The 26,213-nt window shown below is 40.4% G+C and overlaps 2 protein-coding genes across 3 annotated transcripts in view; one reads left to right on the top strand and one right to left on the bottom strand.

Annotated features, from left to right (window-relative positions):
• The window catches only part of spidr (scaffold protein involved in DNA repair), a 52,620-nt gene extending 28,840 nt beyond the window's left edge, over positions 1-23,780 (top strand). The window contains exons 11-20 of one of the 2 annotated variants that reach the window (XM_077245233.1): positions 2,224-2,382; positions 6,568-6,655; positions 7,514-7,645; positions 9,759-9,818; positions 10,722-10,923; positions 19,074-19,205; positions 20,457-20,547; positions 22,063-22,177; positions 23,117-23,167; positions 23,261-23,780. In XM_077245233.1, coding sequence (XP_077101348.1) covers positions 2,224-2,382; positions 6,568-6,655; positions 7,514-7,645; positions 9,759-9,818; positions 10,722-10,923; positions 19,074-19,205; positions 20,457-20,547; positions 22,063-22,177; positions 23,117-23,167; positions 23,261-23,383 — 1,153 coding nt within the window. In that variant the 3' untranslated portion in view covers positions 23,384-23,780. The remainder of the gene's footprint in view (positions 1-2,223; positions 2,383-6,567; positions 6,656-7,513; positions 7,646-9,758; positions 9,819-10,721; positions 10,924-19,073; positions 19,206-20,456; positions 20,548-22,062; positions 22,178-23,116; positions 23,168-23,260) is intronic. The other variant, XM_077245234.1, reaches the window with a different exon arrangement.
• A 721-nt stretch (positions 23,781-24,501) lies between these two features.
• Positions 24,502-25,880, bottom strand: cebpd (CCAAT enhancer binding protein delta). The gene has a single exon (XM_077245235.1). The coding sequence runs from the start codon at positions 25,657-25,659 to the stop codon at positions 24,793-24,795; it is 867 nt and encodes a 288-aa protein (XP_077101350.1). The 5' UTR covers positions 25,660-25,880; the 3' UTR covers positions 24,502-24,792.
• Positions 25,881-26,213: the final 333 nt, after the last annotated feature.

The raw sequence follows: 26,213 nt of genomic DNA, 5'->3' as shown, positions 1-26,213 counted from the left end.
ATAGGCAGAAAAGACCAATCGCAGTTCAGTATGCAGATATTGTAATTATATCAGTTAGATTTCACATTTACATTTACATTTATTCATTTAGCTGACGCTTTTATCCAAAGCGACTTACAATTGCTATATATGTCAGAGGTCGCACGCCTCTGGAGCAACTAGGGGTTAAGTGTCTTGCTCAGGGACACATTGGTTTCTCACAGTGGATTCGAACCCGGGTCTCTCACACCAAAGGCATGTGTCTTATCCACTGTGCCACCGCCACCCCACCCCATTTCAAATAGATGTATTTAACATTGTATATAAACTAGATAAATTTAAGTCTTTTCACACCAAAACCGATAACTATATTAGTGTCCACACCAGCAGACAGTAACGCTGCAGTTTTGTCGTCCGCCGCTTTAAATGCTTGAGCTCTTTAAAGTCAGGTGGATTCTGATTGGCTGTCCATGTTTTTATTGTTTATCAGCTGTAAAAATTCGTTCTGAAAGTGATTCCAACAATATTGTTTCTCTGTGCCGTTATAGTTGTGGTGTGGACTGACTTTGCTTTTCTTTAATATTCAGAACAATATCTTTATCGTTATCGTTAACATCCTTGGTGTAAACGGGCCTTTAAGGTGATGATACACAGGGCAACTTTTTGAGCAATGTTGCTGGGCAATGTTGCCATCAACGGGCAACCAGATGGGACACAGGGCCAACGATCGATCTAAATTATCCAGATATAAATGTATTTCCCATTTTCAATGGGAAAGTGCCCAAGCAACAATTGCTCGGAAAGATTGCCCAGCAACATTGCTCAAAAAGTTGCCCTGTGTATCATCTCCTTTAGTGTTGGTAGTGCGATCTTTTGGTTTCCCAAATACATGAATACTTCCAAAATGTTTTTTTTTTCTTGTCTTACCCTGATTCACCATGGTAAGCCTATTGTAAGTGTTTATATTTTAGACGTGGCGGAATATTGCATACATGCGTCACTCACCCGTGCGTGTCTGGTCATATACGTGGTGGTGGCGTTTTTTATTACTCGAAGGTGAGTACGGTGTTTTATTGAACAGATAAATTGCCATAATAGCTCTTTAACAGAGTTCATTGTAAAGCATTTTCCATTGTGAAGGGTCATATTCATCCGCACAGTCACGCAGAGCCGAAGCCCAACAAAAACAATGTTCTCACACAAAATACACAGAGTTTTGTTTTTAACCACTAGAGGGCCAAAAGTTACATTGTGTACCTTTAAATTGTTGAAAAATGAACCTAAAATCTCAGGGAGTACTTGGAAGTAAATATTTTAGGTCATGGTTTCCAAAACGTTTGTGAATCGTTGTTCTAAACTGAACAATTTTTGTTAACGGTCTGCACATTATGTGGTTTCAGCTGAATTAGTTGCAGAAAATGTGTAGAAGAAAATTAGTAAATGTAGATTATTTTGAGGAGATGCCTTGCAAGCAGTTTTTCAACTAAACATGTCTTCAACTAAATCAGTGTGAAGAATGTACGAATCAACTGTGTTTATTTTTTATTCCACTATAGTTATCTCTACTGTGCAATCAAATCACTGTCTAGCATGTGAAAATATATTTAAATACCGGCCTGTTTGTTTAGTCCCGTGGTTTTCTGGCTCCAAAAAAGTCGCCAGTCTCTGTGAAGTGACTATCTGTAGAGACTATTAATACCTGCAAAAATATCATTTTGAGTATAGAAACACCGCCATGTGACCGCTACGAGTCAGGCCATAGATCAAGTAATTAGTTAGTCCCTGTCTGGTGCCAAAGTCAACATTTAATCTGTAGACGATATCTGTATCTATGTGAGTGTTTGTTGTTGGGATGAAGCTTCAGAGACTCTCCTTTGCAGGTCCTCATTTTGTGCAGTTTACTTATGAGTACAGTTTGTCATTAAGAGTTTGTCCAAATAACCTCAAATGCCTGCTGGAGTTTTACCTTCAGTAAAAAAAAAAACCTCAGTCTTTCTCAACCACTGTCTTTCTTGCCATTTATAATTTCAGTTTATGCTTTATTATTGGCATAACAAAAAGACTAAACATTTGCATTGCAAAATCAAGGAGAAATTGTTCAAAATAAGTAAAATAACAGCAGTGCGAATAGAGAAAAACAAGTAATATAAAAAAAATTTCAAACAGAATAGCAGCAATGCAAAGTCAGGAATAATTTACTACTGGCAGTTAAATGACTGTTCTCATTCTCTTTTTCTGTGTCAGGTTGTGTGCTCTCGTTCAGGACAGTTACGGGATGTTCGGTGAGGTTTTTCTGCAGTGTGTGTCCACAGAATCAGAGATCCAGCTGAACTCTGAGCATCTGGAGGGTTGTGTGTGTCTTCTCCAGGCCCTGAGGGTCGTCCAGCGTCTCACACGTGACAAGTGAGTCCGTGATGAAGTCACATGACACTAAAAACATCCTGCTGATCTGAAAAACATCATTTTCATTTAATGAGTATTAATTGAAGTCTGTCCAGAAAAACACACCCAAGTTAATTTCCTCTTCTTTAAAGATGCTTTTTTTTCTTTCTTTTTTTTCTTGGAGCTACAGCTTAGCAGTTAGTATGCATCTAGATATTAGGTAATGGATAGACTACCAAAGAAATAGTTGGATTTAGGTGGAAAAACCAGCAATAAAGAAATAAATAATTTTTATTTCTGACAATATTATTTATTCATAACTTTATATTATATTAAGCAATACTTATTTATATAAATTAATTATATATATATATATATATATATATATATATATTTACATGAAAATGTAAATGTTTTATGTATATAAAAACAAATACATATAGATATTTTTTCATATATTTTCTATATATGTGTATATAATGAATAAATTATATATATTTATATATATATACACACACACACACACAATATAATATATAATCATTGTAGTATTTATTATATGTATTTTCACATAGTATTAAATTAATTTCATATAAGAGTAATTTTTATTTTTAGAATATAAATTAATTAATTAAAAAGCAAATATGGGCAGAAATAAAAATGTATTTTTAGAATATTAATAAAACTATTAAAAAAGTAAAAGTTTATATAAATAAATATTGAATTAAATAAATCAAGTTTATGAATAAAGCAATATTTATTTATAGAATAGTAATATGTATTTTTAGAATATAAATAAAACTATTAATAAGCAAATATAGTCAGAAATAAAAATGATTTATTTATTGCCATTTTGTCTGTTTCTTTAGTTTTTTTAACAGTAAACCTTCTTCATATTTTGTCTCATCTACACCCTGTTTTCTGGACTATTGTAAATCATTAGTGAGCCTTACTGCACACCATTGAACTGAAAGTTAACATGAGCTACTGTTTCCACCCTCGCTGGCTCAGATTAGCGGCTCACAGTGTCAGAGTGTCTGCCACACACCAGTCTGCGAAATTAACGTCTGTGTTGAGCATTTCTGCCATCTGGCTACATGTGTCCACTTACTCAAGATTGTCTGCGTGGTCACTCCTTTAACATCTATGTCGTTTAAGTTAAAGATGGCATGTGATGGGAATTCTGGTGACGTGTTTCCACGGATATGAACATGAGCCATGTACACGAATGCACAAGATGCTTTTCAACATGCACAGCTTATGTGGGATCAACGGCCTCATGGTTTATATATGGCTATATGGTAAAATAGAGATTTTAAACACTTATGGAAATTTAATAATCATTTACTTGCCCTTTTGCATTTCAAAACTCCAAAACGATGTGCTTTTTTCCCATGGAACCTAAAAAGAGAAGCATAACGAATATTCATGCAGCTTTTTTTCCATAAAATTAATGTGAATTGGTACTGGGACTGCCAAGCTCCAAAAAGACACTAAAAACAATTAATATGGCTTCTAAAGCCATATGATAGCATTTTGTGAAGAAAAGTATGCATTTTAAGTCATTATTTACTAATAATACCTGTCCTGTACCTGTCATATTCTATTAAAAACAATCAAATCCAGAGTAAAGGGGAAGATTTTCAGTGGATAACATCTCTGGTCTTTTCCTCACATAAAGCTAGCGAACAGCTTTAGAACCTTTGGGATTTAGTACATATGTCGCATATGAACTAAATCTTGGTAATTGTATCATTTTTTTGAGTCCCTATCCACTTTCATTTTATGGAAAAGAGCAGCCTGGATCTCCTGTTGTCTTCCATAGAAGAAACTTCTTTGGAACCAGTGTTAGTATTATTTATATACTATTATAATACATTTTTAGTCATTTTGTTTTGTACTTTTATCATAGTTATTACTTTTCTTTTAAATATGTATCATTATTTAGGTTTAATTTATTTTCTATTAGAATTTTAGTTTTTGTTTAATTTTAGTTTTCATTTATTTCCAATCAGTAATTTTAGTGCTTCAACTTATTTCTAATACTTTTGTATTGTTTACGATTTTCTTTTAATATTTTATATTTTATTTCAGTTAACAAAAATGTTTTTAATAGTTTTTGTTTTAGTTAACGGTAATAACCCTGTTTGGAATGACATGAGAGTGAGTAAATGATGGCAGAATTTTATTTATTTATTTATTTATTTATTTAGTGAACAACAAATAAATCATTTTGTACATGTTTGGATCAGTTAAACATGTCTCTGCATAACACATTCTGACAGTCATCTTGCTCATCTTCTCTTTGTTACATCTTGTTTGTTTACTTCTCAATGCTGTTTCAAGAAAATCTTAATTCTCAGGTTGAAAAGGTGAGTTTTATTTAGGTGAGTTAATGCTCAGGAATAGACGATTTTCTCCAGAAAGGAACAGTACGATTGTCTGTTCTGCAAGACATTAAAATGTCTAGCTTAATTTCAGTCAGTTTTTCTGTTGAGTGTTTTCGGTCGTGTTTCTAGTCCCGCTGGACTGGATCGGGCGGTTGAGCGGGTCACAGGAAGAGGAGAGTTAGACTGTGATTAAGACAGCTGTGGAACTGGTTGTGGATGATCAGATCATACAGCACTGAGGCACACGCAGGGTTCAAAAACGGTTTTTAAGCTCCACAAAGAAGGTATCGTTCTTGAAATCCATGTATTTATGGGAGCTTTTAAGAATCAAGAATCGTTATGCTGAACTGAAGAACCTGTACTGAAACATCAAGATTTTATGATATAGCCATTCGAGAACCCTACAGCAAGGAGGATCTTATTGCTAAAATGAACCTGACCCCTTTATTTGAACACATTTTAGCCAAACTTTGAGTTCCACTTTATTTTGATGGTCCACTTTAGACATTCTAATAACAATAAGTAAATTGTCAACCACATATCCACTAACTCTCATTAGAGTATTAGTAGACTGCAGAAGACTGTTAGTTTAGGGTTCGGGTTAGTAGAATAAGTTGACATGTAGTTGCAAAGTGACTTCTAGTCAGTAGAATTTCTGTTCATCAAAGTAAAGTGTTATTAGATATTAAGCAGACTGTCTACTAATACTCTAATGACAGTTAGTTAACATGCAGTTGCAAAGTTACTTATAGTTAGTGGAATGTCTAAAGTGGACCATTGTTTTATTGAAAAGGTGTTACCCAGTTTTATTATTAACTAAATTTCTAGAACCTTTGAAGCCCACATGAGCTAAAGCATAGCTAAATGAGCTTTGTACCTACCAGTGTTGTTGTAGTAATGTTTATATACTATTATAGCTTTTATTCATATTTCAAAATAAATTTTATTTTTTTTATTTTTTTGGTTTCAATTTAGTTTAATTTTTAAGTTGTGCTTTTGTCATTTATATCAGGATTATACTACTATTTAGGTTTAATTTATTTTTATTTCAGTTTTAATATGCAGTTAGTCATTTAACTTTAACTTAATTTTCCTTTAGATCAAACTTATTTCAGTTATTTGCCAAGGCAATATTTCTAATTTCCGTTTAGTTTTTAGTTTTTTTAGTTTTATTTCAGCTTAATTCCAATGAACAAAAATGTTTTTAATAGTTTAGTTATTGATAATGATGTTAACCCGTTACCTATTTACGCCATATCCGTTATAATTGTTTTCCTGCCAATCTTTGAAATCAAACACAGACGAGGCTGATCTCTGTCCTTTTGTCTATATGTCAGTCTGTCTGAAATCTTATTGTAGACGCATAAACTCGTAATTGGAGTGTTAACATAACAGCTAGCATGCCAAATATTACATTATCACCCTTTTCAATAGAAAAATAACAATTCTGGAATGTTTTAATGACAGAATGTTTACCTCTGTGTGTGTGCATGCATGTGTGTGCGTGCGTGTGTGTGTGTGTATGTGCGCGTGTGTGTGCGTGTGTGTGCGTGTGTGTGTTCGTGTGTGTGTGTGTGTGTGAACAAGCCTCAGCCTGCTAGTGTAACTGATCTCGCTCTTGTCAGCAGACACTGTTCATCTGCAATAGAAGTTCAACTTGGCAGCACGTCAGTCTAACCGAAGCTAATGAGACTGACATTGTAAACACTCCACCTTTAACTCCCCTGTTTCTGGAAGGATCCCTGAATATGAACATTCAGAGATTGAAACTTTGCCCCCCCCCCCCCCCCCCCCCCCCCCCTCTTCTCTTTTCCAGATGTTCTTTGCTCTTCAGTATGATTGACAGTTTGTGGCCTCCTCCAGTTGATCCAAAATCTCATGACGGTCTGCCACAGTCTCCCAGCGTAGGTCTTCAGATCACATCATAAATCACAGCTGTGTTTACTTCATATTTATCGCACATACCTCCTGCTTCTGGAAGATTCCACTCGGGCAGTGGCTCATCATGTCAAAACAACATATAAATAAACCTTCATAGCTCAAAGATACAAAATTACTTATTAGCGGTAGTTGCTAAGACAAACATTACTGCAGTTTCTCGTATTAACAGTTGGTAACTCTGTCCTTATCGTTTGTGCTACAGACGGGAATGATACCTCTAATCAAACCGGCTGTTACTTTCATACGTTAGACTTTCACCTAGCAGGTGGTAACATGGGCAACAAATCCCATAGGACTTTTACTCTGACCTAGAGATCAGAATAGTATGGATGTTAACTGCATCTTCAAATTTCCCCTATAAGATCTGGTTGTTTTGTACATATTGTGGTGCTCGTGACAGAGAAGTAGAAGTTACATTGATCTTTTATTAGACCTAAAACTGTTTCTTTTCTACCTTGCGTTTAAAATAGCAGCACTTTAAGCATATTTAAAGGGACTGTTTTATACTGTTCGTAGTATTTTATATCTTTAAAGACACTTCTTTTGAACTTTCACCGTTAGTGATGCTTGCTTGCACTGTTTTTATTCCAGAGCGGTATTATGCAAACGTGGGCAGGCATATGTTAATGAGCTTATAGAGGTTCCTTAATGAGCGTCTTTTTCTGTTTATTTTCTTTAAATAAATCTGATCATTTCTATAATAAAATCTGAGTTGAAGGTACCTTAAGTGAAACAAGTAAATTATATTTATTTGCATTAAATGACCCCCCTGAACTATCTACTTTGATTTTTAAATAATCAGGGCATTCTGTGCATTCCAGGATCGAGTCCCACCACCCAGTTTCTGCTATAGGCTGAGCATCCAGCAGGGTCACATGGTTCCGTTATCAAGACAGGCTGAATCTCCACTGTACCGACCACCTGTGCTTCAGACGCTAAGAGAGATCCTTCAGGTACAGCACTCAAAATTATGTCATCGTTACTAACGGATTGGCAGAAACGTCTTATATCACGCATTCTTAAAAAATAAACCTGAAAAATATCAAGGAATTTTAAAGAGGACCTATTGTGCTTTTTACATTTTCAACTTTCCTTAGTGTGTATTGTTGCTGTTTGTGCATGAAAATGTCTGCAAAGTTACAAAGCACAAAGTCCACTTCAAAGGGAGTTATTCTCTTTATCAGTAAGTGTTTCTAATAGCCCTGAACGATTGTTGAGTTTTCTTGCGGGTTCGTACACATCACAATATTCCTCATTTAAATAATTCCCACCCCAGACATACGCAAAAATTGGGACAATGCCTGGTTAAGTTGTGTTAAGGTCCCGATATACTTCAAGTGAAATCGAAGAACGAATTGTGTGACGTCATTTCAAACAAAATCAGGCCAAAACAAAGTTCGTTTCGGGAGATCGAAACAGCTTGATGAAGTGAACCTTCTGGAAAGTTCACTCTTGCTGGTAAACATCTTAGAAGTTCCATTGGTCGGTGGTGATGATGATCCGCCTTCTTTGGAGTGGAAATCTTTTCATTTCTTCTGTTCAGCTCCTCGAGGTCGGACGTCCACGAGTAAAAACATGAACGCACTGGAGAGCCACTTTATAGTAGAAACTAACGTTATAATTCTTATTGAAAGAGGCACTGATGCTGTTTTTATTGTTTAATACTGTAAAGCTGCTTGCTTTAAAGTGATCTATTTTATAACAATCTATTGTCTAACATAACAATAGATAGATCTATTCTATAATAAACGTAACGTGACTTTACTGGAATGCTGAATTGCAGAGCTGGTGCAGACATCCACATCGCTATGATCAGATGCTTTCTTAACTGCTGTTTTCACATCACTGTCATTTTTGTTGCGTTTATTTTGTTATTGAAAGGAAAGTGCACAGCAATCCCCCCCCCCCTCCCCCCTTTGGCTTTCCTAAAGCAGACAAACTTAGGAAACAGTGGTTAAAATGTATTTGCATCACTGTTCCTGAACAGTACAACCCCAAAGTATCTCTGTGTGTTGCACATACAACATTGCATATAAAAAGTATAAGATAATTACAAAATAAAACGTACCACTGTGAAACCTCTTGTTTAAGTCGTGCTTGCAAAGGTGGTTCTGGTCGATCCGCTTGTCCTTCTACTTTTTCTTTATCTGACTTGAGCTCGAATTGATAAGGCAAAGCAAACACCATTGTTAGTGTTTACACCTGAGAAGCTAAAACTCGTGCTCATGGTAAGGGGTGTGACATTTCCAAAACATGCTCGAAGAGGTTGACCAACCACAATACACTGGTCCATCCAATCGAAGCACATTGCTCTTTTCAGAGGGAGGGGCTTCATAGAGACAGGAACTAAACAGAGCATTACTGACAGAGTGGGATAGAGCCCAAAAACAAAATCAAGACTCTGTAAAAGGGCATAAAATGGCCTATTTAAAGAATTGTCATTTCCAGACATGAGATTTTCTTTAAAAAGTGTTGAAGATTTTTACCGTAAATAAATATTTTTGTTCTATAATGCTCAGCACTAAAATATTTAATTGGCTGGAAATTAGTCTTTGTGTGTGCAGTCTTTATAAATGAATGATAATAAAACAAATCTTTATCCAGTAATGTTAAATCAAAATGTTTTTATTGGAATTGGTCAAAAGTTGTGGAAGAGTATATAATATAATCATGTGTGTGTATATATATATATATATATATATAAATAATTTTATATACAGGGTAATTTATACAATGTTATAGTTTATTAATATTTTGAATGCACTTTTATTTTGATATTTTCTTTTTAGTTTAGGTATTTAGTAATTTGTTATGTGCTTTTGTAATTTTATTAGCTGTTTTTTCTGTATAGCTTTATTTCTATTTCAGTTTTAATAATTTTAGCACTTCAACTGTTCTAATTTTCATTTTTCATCTAGTATTTAAATTCTATTTCAGCATTCAATTTTTTAATAGATTTAGTTTTGTTTTTAGTTAACAACAAGAAGAATTGTGTGCAAACCATGAAATAATGTTATTTTAATCTAAGTTGATTTACTAATGACTTGTTCTGTCTTTCTTTTTCAGAATGAATCTTTGAGATTTAGTTGCAGCTTTCGGGCCACTGTGGTCCATAAACATTTATTGGTAATGTTTTCTTAAACTATTTTAAGCAATAAATGCATAAATCAGATAATCATTTTTATGCATATCTTTGTGGAGCACCTTGGCATGCCTTGTTTAAAGAGTGTCAGAAATTGACCTTAACTTTGCCTTTGGGTTCTCGGCTTAAGAACCCACCATAGCTGTTTTCCCAGTACATTTGCCAAGTCTTTCCCCCTTCAGGGAAGCTTCCAAACTGTACACCTTTGGAAAAGCTTTTGGAAAGCTTTACGCACTGTTTAACGTTAGCTTACCGTAAGTGACATCATCCTGTGACAATCTACATGATTGATCTTGCAAATCCTTAGACTTTGGACTTTGATAACCTGGGATTTATTTTATTTGAGGTTAAGGGTCATGCCTACATACTAATGTGGACAGTAGATAATCAGTAGATTATCAGTAGATTAATGTGTTTTGTTTTTATTTGCTCTGTTTCGTTTTTGACATTGCACATCTGCGTAGGTGTATGAATGAACAATCTGTCTGGGAAAATGCCCAGGAAAACGCATTACTCCTGTAATAATGACAGATTAATGTCTTTGTAAATTATGCAAACAATTGGAGTTTTATTTACATATGAATGTCAAAATAATGTAGTTAAGGTATCCCTGTAATTTTTAAGTAAGTATTATAGTATAATCTTACATAGAAATTATTTTTTCATATTGAAATATAATTGTTTTATCCTTGAATTTCTATACTCAAACTTGTACACAATTTTACAGTATTTATGTAGAATTCGCACATTTCATCAATTATCTCCCAATATTTGAGAAGAGAAAATGTGCAATACGCATTAAAAGTCTAATTTCAAACTCTCCAGTCGGTTCATATTAATTTATTCAATAAAATGCACTGATTGCCGCATGTATCTTGGTCTCGCAGAGCTCAAATGCAGGCGAAATGGAGATGCTGCTGATTGTGACAGATCCCAGTCTCCAGACGGAGCCAAACACAGAGGGAAACAGGAGAACCGTAGCCGTGTGTCTGAGCCTGTCCTGCCTGATCCGGAGCTCAGTAACACAGGCCCTGGATGCCCTGCAGCAACAGCCCGTTCTGAAGTTCAGAGATGCAGTGAAGGAGCATGGTATTTCATCACAAAGTCTCGTGCACAGCTTTTTTATTGTGTCAAAGTGCAAATGACTTGCTAATTGCTGGTTCATTCAATCGCACTGATAGTATTAGTACTTTTGGACCATTAAGATTTCTTTGAATTGATATTTTCATGAAAATTCTTATAAATGTAATGTGAAAATCTTATTTTATTAAGTTTATAAATTATAAGATATCATTATATATTTTTATATAATGTATTTATACGTCACAGTAGTATTTATTTAGATAAGTAATTTAATTATTTATAATAAATACAAAACAAATCATATTGGAATTTGTGCTTAATAATGTCACAAAATCTTAATGGTCCAAAAAATAGGCTTCATTTGGTTTATGCAATGTTGTTTCCCCTTTTGATTTTGAAATATGACCTGGATATGTTTTCATGAGATTTTAATGCATGACAAGTTCAGTTTGTTGTTGTTTTTTTTAAGGAAAAGTTCAGCCCTTCTGAATGGAATCCATTCAAGCATAAAATCTCTCTGGTTCTGCTTCTTCATATCTGAACTATTTTGGGATTTAGAGTTCCCTTTCGAGAGGTCTCTCCTATTGCGTAAGTAGCTTACGCTATGGGAAAACTCCTTTTCTCGAGAATACTGAAGTCTTTATGTAAAACGCATTGCAGCTGCACAGCTGACAGCAATGAACGAAGGGAGCTCGGTCATTGGCTGTGCTGCGGCAACTTGCTCGAACCAATGACGGGGCGACTCTGAATGCGCGACCAATGAGCGTGCTTCGCGCCCGCGCGCGTCAGAGCCCGTCAAGATGGGCGTGGCCAAGAGCTATTTATTGGGCGCCCCGTCATGAGAGTTCTTTAGATTTAATCTCCTTCAGCGAACACCTTCTTCGCTGGATCCTCCGGATTATTGAAGCCTTCGCCGCCGTCGAAAAAGCATACCAGCGGGATTGCTACGAGGACGTCGGCACCTTCAGCCGCCTTCGAACGCCATCCTACTGAGCCATCCGGCGTGCCACACACGCAAGTATCTTTACATCTGTTCGCCCCGCGACATTTGTAAAAGAGCACATTTCTGAGGCGTTGTTTCAAATGCCTTCTTGCGCGTCGTGCAGAGACCTTCTCCCGGACGGGGATCGTCACATCATCTGCGCTCGCTGCCTGGGCCGGGACCACGCAGAAGCTGCTTTGACCAAGGGCGGATGCCCGGAATGTGATGACCTGGGTCTCTCCGCACTGCGGGCTCGCCTCGCCGCTTTCGCCGTGAGCGAGCCCATCGCCGCCACCCCTCTGTTTGAGCCGCGCAAGAAAAAGCAACGCTCACAGAGGCTTCCTGAACCTGAGCTCAGTGACGTCACGCCGAGCCAGTCTCCGCGTGCTTCACCGCCGCTCTTGCCTTCCCCACCGCCGGTTCAGTTCACCCAGACGGACCTACACCCCTCTAGCAGAGCGGTGGGCCTTGTGACTTTCGGCGCGTACGAGGACGATGGGGGAATAGATGATAGCTTGTCCATCGACGCTGCATCGGACGACTGGCCGGGCTCCACTAGGCTTGGGCGGTATCCAAATTTTGATACCGTTAAACCTCCTCCCTATTTTACCGGGGTATACGGTATTACCGTGACTAATTAAAAATTATGACATAAGGCTCAGACAGCGTCACCAAACTGTTGGCTTGTGCCTACACCGTTCAGGAACTGAATCCCAGATCGGGCAAAAAAAAAAATCAAGGCCAACCCGTGCACGTTGTGTCTGATCCCGGCTGACGGCATTAAATGTAATATGAGCCGGAGCCCTATCAAAAATGGGACACTTAATAATATTTAACTATGACAATGAAAGTATTAATTTTTTAATTAATTTAAATTAAATTAACAAGCAACAAGTACATTTGTAAATCCGGTGACACGCGTCCATTGATTTTTATTAATACAACTTTTCTGTCAGTGCTGCAAAGATTAAGTTGACGATCGCCATCTCCTAGAGAACGCGCATATATAGAGAGAAATGCAGATCACGGATTACATAATCAGAAGGTATAGGCTAGCCTTTTTCTTTTTGTTTTGAATTGTTTCGTTTAAAGAAATTGACGATTGATATCTCCGTAGTGAACGCGCCTATAGAGAGAAATGCACATCATGGATTAATCAGAGAGTATGCTGCCTATATTTCTTTTCCTTTTGAATTGTTTCGTTTAAAGAAATTGACGAATCGCCATCTCCATAGTGAACGATAGAGAGAAATGCACATCATGGATTACATAATCAGAGAGTAGGCTTGCCTATTTCTTTTCGTTTTGAATAGTTTCGTTTAATGAATTTGATGATCGCCATTTCCGTAAGAACGCGCATAGAGAGAAATGCACATCATGGATTAAATAATCAGCGAGTGGCCTATTTCTTTCGTTTTGAATTTTTTCGTTTAATGAAATTTCAAGCTTTATTTAGATATAGGCCTATCTGTCATGTCTGTGAGACATACACTGAGTTTCGGTTAATTTATGATGAGATTTCAATGCAACTGACCGTGGCGCGCCAGCGCACGATCATGTCACGATTATGTTGTCTGCTTTATTTGATTCTTATTTATTATTGGTTGATAAAAAAATTATTAAAATTAAGATACAATTTATACAAAACGAAATTCACTTTAAAGAAAGGCCTTTTACAAAATGAAACTTAATTAAGTGGTCAATGTCTGACTCCCGATGCATCCCATCTTACTCGTGGTGTTCAGTTTTCATTATCAACGTAAAAAAAAATAACATTATAATATTTTAACAAATATAAACTAATGCGCTTATTTAATGAACTCGGGGCAAAATCCATCCTCGCAGCAGTGAGTGAGTGGTTGTTTCGGAGATGCAACATTAGGTTAGAGGTGTTTCCATCTCTCGCGGCCACCTTTTTTATTGCAACATTTACAAATTGCCTTGTCAGTATTTACCGCCTCTCCCTTCTCTCTCTCTCTCTCTCTCTTTCTCCTCCACACTGTCACTTGATGACAACTACATCAGCATTTTTAGGCATTGAATAAATTATATTTATATATTATATCTAAGTGCCGGTAATGACGGTATTGAAACTGATACCGTTGCTATTTTTAGACCCCGCGGTATACGATATTACCCTAATACCGCCCAACCCTAGGCTCCACTCTCGACCCCGCCCCCTTCTTCGCTCTCCTCTGTGGACGGCGCGAAGGAAAGAGGCTACGAGGGAACACCGCCCCTCGAGGAGGCCGTGGCCAATCATCTCTGCCCGCCCTCCACCACCGGATGGAAAGCCAAAGCTTCCCACCCCTCGAAGCCCTGCCGCACTACTTCTGCTCTCGCCGGTCGCGCTTACGCCGCCGCCGGCCAAGCTGCATCAGCGCTTCACTCAATGGCGGTACTTCAAGTGTTCCAAGCCAAACTTCTCCGCTCTATGGACGAGTCTGGCCCCGAACCCGAAGCCTTCAGGGACCTACGCAGCGCGACTGATATAGCTCTGCGAGCCACGAAGGCCACCATCAGTCTATTGGCCGTGCCATGGCTAATTTGACTGTTCTCGAGCGCCATCTGTGGTTAACTCTGACGGAGATGAAGGACGCTGATAAGGCGCCATTTCTCGACGCACCTATCTCCACCAGCGGGCTGTTTGGACCGGCGGTTAAGGGTTTCGCCGAATGCTTCACTGAGGCCCAGAACGCTTCACAAGCTATGCGCCATTTCCTGCCCAAGCACTCCAGCTCATCGCAGAGCAGACAGAGACCGCTACAGCCGCAGTGGGCTAGAACAGCTCCCACCGCCTCTCAGCCCGCGCCTCAGGCTGACACTCGACGCCGCTCGCGCTCTCACAACCGCAAGCTGCCGTCTGAGCGACGGGGTCCTCGGCCCAAGATTGTGCTGAACCCTGAGCCTCGAAAGCCGTCCTAGCCACAGGAATGAGAAGAGAGAGTGCGTGTCTCGCAAAAGCCGGACCACTCTCTCTGCAAAAGCCCAAACATTACCCAGTCCCCTTACAGGCGGCTGGATATGTCCATACAGCAGTCAATGGGCCAGTCAAAGAGCTCGCTCACCTGCAAACAAACGCCGTTTTTACGGCGACGCACAGAAAACACAAAAAGAGTCTTTTTCTGCCTGTGTCACTAAGGGTTCACATGTCCACAAAGTGTGCATTCCCAGATACTGTCAAAACAGTGGCAAATTCATTCCCAGCTCAGGCTGCGCGCCCCATGAATGTAGATCACGTGCCTACGGTCATGTACGCACCACTACACACAAGCACTGTTCACACAGTTATAAATTCACCCCCAGTAAAAGCGGGAAACATTATAAAAGTGACGAGTGTGCCTACCACTGTTTATGCACCCCCACTTATAAACACTGTCCTTACAGTGTCAAACACAACCCCAGCTCAGGCTGCGAGTTTTACAGACACGGCGCGCGCTGTTGTAATCACACACGCGCCCATTCACTCAGCTGCTCAGCGCGGGCCCGCGCCTCTGAGAGCTACGAGCTCAGGCAATTCGCTGGCCGGGTCCCTACGTCACAGCGGCCCGCCATTAGCCTGTATTCAGCCCATATCTGTACACGCAGCGGCATGGGAAAACATTCCAGATATGCCGAAATGGGTATTGGATATAGTAAAGCACAGATACTCGCTCCAGTTCGCTCGCAGACCACCACGTTTTATGACTGTGGTCGAGACGAAAGTGAGAAAGGAGTGTTCACATGTTCTACGCACCGAGGTGCGCAAACTAATAGAAAAGGGCGCTGTGGAAACTGTTTCCCCCTCTATGAGCGAGGAAGGTTTTTACTGCCGCTATTTTCTCGTCCCGAAAAAGGATGGCGGTCTCCGCCCCATCCTAGATCTCAGACACCTGAACAAAGCACTAATGATTCGCTCGTTCAGAATGTTAACAACCAAGCATATCCTCGCGCAAGTACGCCCAGGAGATGGTTTCTCTCAGTGGATCTGAAAGATGCTTACATTCACATTCCAATAGCGCCTCATCACAGGCCGTTTCTGAGATTCGCTTTCAGGGACAGTCTTACCAGTACACAGTACTTCCGTTCGGCCTGTCCCTGGCTCCCCGTACATTCACAATGTATGGATGCAGCACTTTCCCCCTTGAGACGAAGGGGAGTGCGAATACTGAATTATCTCGACGATTGGCTGGTCCTAGCACAATCAGAGAGTCAGTTAATAACACACAGATCTTGGATTATCAGCCATTTAGAATGCCTGGGTCTAAGACTCAATTTTGCAAAAAGCATACTATCTCCCAGCCAGAGGATTTCTTTCCTGGGAATAGTTCTAGACTCGATGCAAATGACAGCGCGTCTCTCATCAGAGCGCGCGCCCACCATCCGCCGCCTTGCAACATCATTCAGGGCGGGCGCGCGCGCCCCCGTCAAGCGGTTTCAGAGGATGCTCGGTCTCATGGCCTCAGCATCGGCCGTACTCCAGCTAGGATTGTTGCATATGCGCCCTCTCCAACGCTGGCTCAAGAGCCGCGTCCCTACTCACGCGTGGCGTTCGGGCCACCTTTTAATCAGAGTGAACCACGGCTGTATAAAAGCCCTGACAAACTGGAAAGCCGCCGACTGGTACCAGTCAGGCGTGAGTCTGGGTGTGAACACAAGGAGAAAGATGATAACGACAGATGCCTCCAAAATAGGTTGGGGGGCCCTTTACGAGGGCAGGCCTGTCTCCGGTTTTTGGTCAAACCCGGAAAAGCGCCTACACATAAACTGTCTGGAGATGAAAGCGGTCGCTTTGGCTCTCAGAGCCCTGCTTCCACATCCAAAAAACGAACATGTCCTGGTCCGAACGGACAACATGACGGTAGTGTCGTACATAAATCGCCAGGGTGGACTCAGGTCGAGCTCCATGCATTCAATGGCCAGGAGACTCATTTTATGGTCCCAGCACAACTTGCGCTCGCTGAGAGCAGCGCATGTGTCAGGCGCCCTGAACCAGGGGGCAGACATGCTATCCAGAGACAAGATTCTCCCAGGAGAATGGGCTCTCAACCCGCTGACGATTCAGTGGTTATGGAAAACCTTTGGCAAAGCGGAGATCGAACTCTTCGCCTCCAAGGAGAACGCGCACTGCTCTCTTTTCTTCACGAAAAGCACGGACGCACTCGCCCAGAGCTGGCCGAGCCGCCCCTTATATGCCTTTCCCCCGATCGCGATGCTGCCACAGGTCATCAGTCGGGTCACAGAGGAGCAAAACGCAGTGCTTCTGATAGCCCCACTCTGGAAGAACCAAACATGGTTTCCAGATCTGATGCAAATGCAATCTGCACCACGGCCGATTCCACTGAGGCCAGACCTCCTCAGTCAGGCCAGCGGGATGATATTTCATCCCCGCCCCGATCTGTGGGCCCTTCATGCATGGCCCCTCAACGGGTTCCCAGGAACCTCACGAGCGGAGCACTAAAAACCATCGTTGAGGCGCGGGCGCCCTCCACGAGACGCTTATATGCTCAGAAATGGAAAGTGTTCAGTGACTGGTGTAATGCCAAGGGTGTGAACCCTGAAACATGCGGGATTACGAACGTACTCGCTTTTCTACAAGGGCTTCTGGAGGCGGGCCGCACCCCCTCCACGCTCAAAGTATATGTGGCGGCCATCACAGCGTCACACGACCCTGTAATGGAACGTCCATTGGGAAGAAACGACCTAATTATTCGTTTCCTAAGGGGCGCTAGGAGGATGAACCCTTCACGCCCCCCCTCAGTGCCGATCTGGGACCTAGCTACTGTCCTAGACGCTCTTAAGGGGCCCCCGTTCGAACCACTCCGAACCGTGCACCTTAAACAGCTCTCGCTTAAGACTGCGCTCTTGCTGGCACTCGCCTAGGTCAAGAGAGTGGGCGACCTGCACGCGCTTTCGACAAGCGCTGCCTGCCTAGAATTCGGACCTAACGACTGCAGGGTCGTCCTTAGACCGAAACACGTGTATATTCCTAAAGTGCTCACCACTCCCTTCAGAGCACAGGTTATCTCCCTAACTGCGCTGTCGTCTCCAGAAGACGAACACGACGCTAATCTACTCTGCCCCGTTAGGGCTCTCAGAGTGTATTTGGAGCGTTCTGCCCTATTCAGACAAACAGAACAACTGTTTGTATGCTTTGGCGGCCGTACGAAAGGTTCCGCCGTTTCAAAGCAGAGAATCTCTCACTGGATAGTTGAGGCTATAGCACTGGCTTATGAAGCTAAGGGACTTCAATGCCCCTGGGGAGTCAAAGCACACTCCACCAGGAGTGTGGCTTCTTCCTGGGCATGGTCGAGCGGGATACCGATCGAGGATATTTGTGCGGCGGCAGGCTGGGCCTCACCGTCTACATTTATCAGGTTCTACAACCTACAGGTCCCGACGTTGCATTCCAATGTACTATCAGCATGATGCTAGTTGAACTACGAGTTCGTATCTAGATTATGTATGTGCTTGTGTCACACTGAGCGCCTTCTAGCCGCTCTGTATTTTTTCCCACATATAAAGCTTGCCTCTGCCGGATAGTTGGATGATAACTTTGCTTTTCAGCTCAGGCACCTGCCTCTGGCTATCATAAGGCGAAGTTCAGCATGCACGGCGTTTTGCATGGTGTTCCCATAGCGTAAGCTACTTACTCAATAGGAGAGACCTCTCGAAAGGGAACGACTCGGTTACTAACGTAACCTCGGTTCCCTGAGAGGAGGGAACGAGTATTGCGTAAGCTGCCGTGCTTGTGCTTGGTTAGTTCGCTTCAGTCGTTTTAACCTAAAGAACTCTCATGACGGGCGCCCAATAAATAGCTCTTGGCCACGCCCATCTTGACGGGCTCTGACGCGCGCGGGCGCGAAGCGCGCTCATTGGTCGCGCATCCAGAGTCGCCCGTCATTGGTTCGAGCAAGTTGCCGCAGCACAGCCAATGACCGAGCTTCCTTCGTTCATTGCTGTCAGCTGTGCAGCTGCAATGCGTTTTACATAAAGACTTCAGTATTCTCGAGAAAAGGAGTTTTCCCATAGCGTAAGCTACTTACGCAATACTCGTTCCCTCCTCTCAGGGAACCGAGGTTACGTTAGTAACCGAGTCGGTTTCCTTCATGAATCTTCATGTTGTCTTTGCTCAAAAGCATGTATAGAACGTTCTGTGACATTAATTATGCTTCTGCTCCTTTCACTAAACCAGGTCAGATATTCTGCTGGGATCAGACAGTAATCCAACTGGAACCAGAGGACCCGTCTTTCTCCATACCACAGCCCATAATACTGGATCACCTGGGTCCAGAAACCCTCCAATACTCTCTCTGCTCTGTCACAGGTTGGTATATTCCCCCCATAGCCTCCCCTGTTTTTGAGGAGTTGGTGCGGTCCAGCCTGACAGAACCAGATCTCTGGGGTATACAACATGTTTGTTCATTTAAACGAAACCAGTTGTTTGTTGGCTCAGGCTTTGTTCTTGATGCTTTGTTAGGGACCTTCTTGTGGTTTGTCATGTGTTTTTCCTTTTTAAAGATCTTTCTCCCCCACATTGAAGGAAATTTGTCTTTTTGCCTGGTTTTGAGATATAAAAGTCTCATTTTGTTACAAAGTGCTCTGTTCATTCTCTTATATTATTTTAACTCATGCAAAGTGATGCAATCTCACTGTATTGTTTTTCATTCTGTAAACGATCCCCAATTATGGATAATTTTCTCTAATAATTTGTTTCACCGCTTTTCCAAATGCAGAATAAGCGTAATCACTAAAACTGTTATGTTATGTTATGTTATGTTATGTTATGTTATGTTATGTTATGTTATGTTATGTTATGTTATGTTATGTTATGTTATGTTATGTTATGTTATGTTATGTTATGTTATGTTATGTAGTTATGTTATGTTATGTTATCCACACTGACGCTCTCACAGGTTTCATGCAGACATTATGTTCAGTTTTTCCATGTTCTGCTGAAGAATAGAAATGCGATATTTGACACTCCATGTTAGACTTTGAATGTCTTTCACCCTGTAGATAAGACAAATCATCTGACTCGAAAGTGTAACAAGCACAAATAATCTTCTGCAGTGGTCAGCAACTTCAGCTTCTGGCTGTGTGCCCGAGGATTCTCCAGAGAGCAGAGGTTCATGCAGGGGTCTTATCACTCTGCCTGTTGTGTATTATCTAACATAGATGTGTCCTTGTGTGCTGCGTGTTACAGCTTGAATGATGTTATTTGTCAGAAAATGTCCTAAATTTGAAAGTTCTCAGAAGTTTGAAGAAACAAACTATTTAATTATATGTTGATGTGCCATGATTCCTTTGGGTATAGTATTTCATAATTTCACAGTAGTATTGGCTTTGAGGTTACATCAGAAATAGCAGTAATTAGCTAAATTAGTAGTAAAAATAACAGAATGGGCTTATTCATAAGTATCAAATGTAAACTAGTAAACTATTTATTATTACATATAACTTTGTTAGATACTAACACAATGCATGGTTTATCCTGCAAATTGTCAAGCGAAGTGATTTCAGTCAATTATATCAATGAAATAATTGTAATGAATGTGTGATATATGTTAATGTGCAGGTGTGATTGTTGCGGTGGACGAAAGCACAGCGTTCTCCTGGCCCACCTGCAGCCGATGTGAGAGTTGCCATTTAGAGACTCGAGAAAAACAGTAAGTCCAAAGTTCTGTGCTAGACCGGTTCTAAGTCCAAACCAGTGAACTTTAAAGACAAGAAACAATCCTAAGTGATCGTCAACCTACAGCATAGACAGTGGTAGGGATATGCGGACAGATTGAAGTTCAATCTACACTCTTAGAAATAAAGGTTCTTTATTGGTATTTACAGTTCCATAAAGAACATGTAAGATCCATAGAACCTTTCCATTACACTAAAGGTTCTTTAGATTAGTGAAATGTTGTTCACAATAAGAAAAAAAAGGTTATTTTAAGATCTTTATTTAAATAAGAAGATCTTTAATACCTGTTGTGTAGAAATGCCTTCAGACATTATTACTGCAGCATCACAGCTGCATATTCCTCCTCCTGTCATCTAATAAAATGAAGCGTTTATTGAGTCCCAAATGCTTTCTTTACTAAGTTAGGAAATTGAGTTTTCCCAAAGTGCATTATAGGGGACATGTATGTGGCATTTTATTTTGTTCACGAAGCCACAAAAAACACTTATGATGTAGTTTGACATGACCGTTTTTCTCCCTTCTCTTTGACCCTTAAGATTAAAGTCGTTATGAAACGGAAGTTGCCCGTCTTTTCTTCCATATATCCTAGTGAATTGGCTTCTCAACCAAGAAAAATGATTTTGCCCATGCAGAATTGATTGGGTGGTTGTGTTTTGCTATAGAGAGCCTAAGTCCCTCCCCTTCCGGTGGACCACCATGGGACCTTATTTCGGAAAAATATTGTATGGTAGTCAATGGCGAGAGACAACAAATATTTGGATCCCGTTTGAATTGTGCCCTGAATTACACATATGATGTTTGTCAATTTAAAAGATACATTTTAAAGTCAAGAAAGTGGCAGTTTGATGTAAGTATTGTTGTTGAGGTATAAGACTGAAAATACACAATTACAAAGGAAACGCATCATTAGAGAAAAGCGATGTCGCTGCAAGAGGGAGAGGAAGTTATTTTGATTATAAGGCATATGAATTAAACCAAAAATTATCTGCATGGATAAAACAGTTATGATAAATACTGCAATATTCCATAAGAATAGTTTTGATTTGATGGTGATTTTAAATGCGTAACTTCTGTATGTAAATGAGCTCTATTATGATTAGTTGTAATTGGCTCCTTTATGTGCATGTGAAATAACTCAAGTCCCATACATTAAATGTCTTGTTTCACTCAGAAACATGTCAGATTATGGAAGTAAAATAGGATGTGAAAACTGTTGCATGTCGACTTCATGGAATGCCGGATGCATGTGTTCGTCTTGTACGGTCCATAAGTTTGTTGACCTGTGTCTGTTCAGAGTTAATGTTTAAGATGTCTCCATTACTTTGAGTTTAATCACAACCCACTGCACGGCTAAATAGTTTTCACATTCCAGTGTAATAGTAAAGCCGAAGTGATGAATCATGGTGCCTTTGAGCCCTCAAACTGAAAAAGACTCAAACATTTGAATAACAACAATAAAAGTTGCATCTGTTGGTGTTCTGGTTTCTAGGAAAGGATTCCTCTGTTTAGCATGTGGAGCAGTGATGGATGAAGCGACCATAAAGATGCAGCTGGAAGTGTTTCTGAGCTGCTCCTCACTGAGCCACTGTACTGTCAAAGTCCAGGTGAGATGCTATCACCTGCTTTATGTACAAAACTTGTATTCACATAGTGGGAATAAATATTGTATTTACATAACGGTAACAAGAATGAGATATTTTCACGTTATGCGTTAGTAATGAGAATGGGGTGTTTAATTACTTGAAAATTAGGTCAAAAAATCAGTAGTGCATTTTATGTCAAATATTTTTCTTTCTTTTTTTGCCGCCGACCTCTTCAAGATAGGTTTAATGAGATTCTAATTACATCTGTATCTACATCTCAAATTACGTTAGAAGGATGAACATAAACACTCAAGAAAGTGAAGCTAGCATGATTTAATCACTCGTGCAGAAACTAGTGTCATCGAGAGTTTATCTTCATTCTGTTTTATTTCCTGGAAATTTCAGCGATAGCGGAGGGACGCATATTATGGAACAGATTTAACAAGATACCTCTCGTATGTTATCAGAAATGGTTTTCACACCCACAGAACTGGAATAAACTTATGAAGCATACTACTATTTTGGACCACTGAGCTACTTATCCATGAAAGGGAAAGTTTACATATTCTGCTCTCAAATGTCAGATTGATTTTTATTGTTATTTTCACTCGTTTCTTCAAGAAGCACCAAGACTGATTGTCTTAAAGTATAAAATTAATACTTATTCACTTAATACTAAGCTATTTTTAATGCGTTTGATTGATACAACTATCATTGTCTAAAAGAAGCAGTGCATTTACATGCATAAAGCGTTTGGATTATCTTGTCAAACAAGGGCTGTCAAGTGCAAATTTCTCAAAATGCTTGATTAGACGAGGTCAGACAGGGTTAATTTCCTTAGTCTAAATGATTTCCGTCGGTGTCTGTAGGTTAACAGACATTATTAATGTTTCATACAGTATTCCTGCCACATTGTGTGAATCAAATGAGATTATTAATGCATTCATGTGCATGTTTCAGTTGCAGCAAAAGACCATTAATTCTCTCTTGGACTCGACAAGGTGTCCCGAGGTAAGATTCTGGTCTAGACAGAAGTCACTCTGTTTCTGTTTTTAATTGAGAGTTAATTGTTTGTTTGTTTTGTGTGGTCTGTTTGTTTGACAGGGTTACAGTGTGGAAAATGTTCTTGGGTCTGAAATCGGTCCTCTCGGCACCTTCGTCCATGTGGTGAACAGAAGTCACACGGTTTGGATGGGTTTGGAGGAGTTATCCTTTGACCTGCGCTGACTAGCACACTCATCTGTTAATATTGTGTCTTGCCTTACTTCCAAATGTATGTAAATAAACAAAAGAAAAAAAGGGCATAGTGCCAGAATAACTCTACCACTTGAACCAACTTACTTTTTGAACGATCATTCTGGACCCTGTAGTTTTGAAACCACAGTCTAATTAATATTCGTATGAAAGATGCTCATGTGATGCCCAGCATAAGCTGATAAAATACATTTGTTGTTGTCAATCAATTGCCAAAAGTTGCTTCTAGACACATTATGGTGGTTTAAGTTAAATGATTTGAACAAAAAAGAAAGTTTAAACAAGCTCTGATCTGCCTTTTTGATGTATTGCTCTCTATGACAGTTGAATACCTACATTCACTATAAATAAAAAGTGTTATGCCTCCAAATAACTGAAGTCATTTTCAATAAAGATCAACCCATGTTTTTTTTCCATAACCATTTCAATAGATAAGTTTTAAATGTCTGATCATTTTATTCCTACTTCTTGACTCACTGATAATCATTACACTACAACAATGCTCTATGGTCATTTGTATATTACATATGCTCTATGGACATTTGTATTATGGTTAATGATTATTATAATTTATGCCAGTGAATTGATTCTAAAGTGGTCACATTAATGAATCTAGGGCCATGTCTAACTGTAAACTAGTATAAAATGCTGCACCTTTTTCACTCGACAACCATTGACTTTAAAGTAAAAGAAAATGTATAGATATTGTAAGCAATAAATACATTAAATATGCTTCACCTGTGAATACCATTTGTTTTGGGGTTTTTCTAATGTAAATTGCTGTTCAATTCATCAAGCACTTAAACGTTCACCTTTGTGGTAGTTGTAGCCTTTTTTAACCATTTTATTTTTAAAAGCAGAAACAGCGGCTTCGAAATTTGCCTTTGATGTCTGACAGCATAGTTTGTTGTAGAACAAAAAAATGAATGTCTCTCTAATGTTAACAGGAAACAATACTTTACCCACAAATCCATAATCGCTATTCCTTAAACCCCATATGACAATCGTTGAACTGATTGACAGCTGGACCTTTCAAAGGACCACGCCCCCTCAGACCCGCCCCCGTACAAACATGCGCGTACACATGGATCTTTTTGAAATTTGACGTCGTTTTATTATACATTTGTACACACTGTACAATTTCAAACATGCTCTGGCATTAATACGAAGTTTCGGGGAATTATAAAACAAGTACCATAAAAACATATATGAAGCTTTTTTTCTGTAATAATTTAGAATACAAAAACATTCACAAAAATAGTCAAGACACCGTGCGGTGCCAAAGTCCATCATCCAATGCGTAACTTAATGCACGTCTGCTACAGAAGAACATAGTAATTCAAGTTCACTGAGGTATGTTTAGGCAGGTTTTCTGACGCGCGTCACCGACTGTCAACAGCCGCGCGTGCCGCCGTCCCAAACGAAAGTTCGGGTCTCTGTTTGAAGAAGTTTCTGAGGCTGCCTAGTTCTCGCGACAGCTGATCGATCGTTTTGTGCAGGCGTTCGTTCTCCGCGTTCAGCTCGATCATTTTATGCTGCATCTCCATGTTGCGCTGCTTCGCCTTGTCCCTGCTTTTACGCACGGCGATGTTGTTCCTCTCGCGCCGCAGCCGGTACTCATTGCTGTGTCTGTCGACAGTCTTTTTGCCCTTTTCCTTCCCCGGCCTCCTGTGGCTAACGGGTTCTGGCTCAGGTGTGGTGGGAGGTGTGGGTTGTCCCGTGTGCATGAGGCTCACGGACGTCTGCGCGCACGTCTCGATCTGAGATGGTAAGGATGAGGATTGGTCGCTGTCGCTCCAGTCCGACTCCCTCTTGATCGGTGCGCAAAACGCGCCCTTGCCAAACCCCCCGTCCTGGTGCTGGAGCCTCTCCGAGCTCTTTTGCGCAAAGCCAGCGATGCTCTGCGTGTAAAAGTCAGGCTTTTCTTGCTTCATGGTGTTGTTGAACAAGTCTGCAAAGAGTTCGTCGTTGCAGATCTCCAGCGGGACCGTGGACATGGACTCGATGTAGGTGCTGAAGTCGATCGCGCTCTCATCGTCGTAGATGGCAGGAGCATTACTGAGCTCCATCATGCTGCTGTTGTTGTTGTTGTTGTTGTTGTTATTGTCCTGGGACATGCCATGCTCGCCCCCAGGTTTTGCATCACCTGGCATCACTTTATTATCATAGAAATTGGCAGGCTCCATGGCCCAGCTCATGTTGCATGGTGGCGTTACGCACTGCGAGTCCAGGTTGTATATGTCAGACATGGACGTAATGAAACTCACTCAGATGGTAACAAAATAAGCAGATCCCTTCCGAGTCCCCTGGCAGTTTAAGAAACCCCAAATTGTCTCGAGCAATCACACCCTATTAAGCGCACCCAGCGCGTATCTCCAAAAGTCTGGCTGTCTCTCGCACAAGTGTTAGTCCTCGTAGCTCTCTATCGAAACTCTGCCGTCCTCGTGCATAAGTACTAGAGCGCGGCTTGCGTCACAGCATCGACGCCCCCTTCCAGAAGCCAGTGAGTGTCCAGAGGCCGTCACGTGTTCCACCCGGGCTCCTATTTGAGGAGAGTCGGGTGTGCAGGAACGCCTATTAGCACACGAGAAGAGACCGAGAGAACTGTCAGAACTTGGTGTTGTAGTAGGACATGTTTGAATGCGTATGCATGTGTGGAAGAGAAAGTCATTTAATGCGCCACTACCAGCACACATGTGTATATAAGAATAAAAAAATTGAAAAACAAACTTAAAAAACTTTATGTTGTATTACGTGTTTGAATGCGCCTCTAACAAAAAAAATATATTTATTAACAAAATAT

Source organism: Siphateles boraxobius, unplaced genomic scaffold (assembly GCF_051911475.1).
Source record: "Siphateles boraxobius isolate OS27281-9 unplaced genomic scaffold, OSU_SipBor_1 26, whole genome shotgun sequence".
Lineage (NCBI taxonomy): Eukaryota > Metazoa > Chordata > Actinopteri > Cypriniformes > Leuciscidae > Siphateles > Siphateles boraxobius.
Note: the sequence above shows the minus strand (reverse complement) of the source record. Positions and strands in the feature narration are given on the sequence as shown.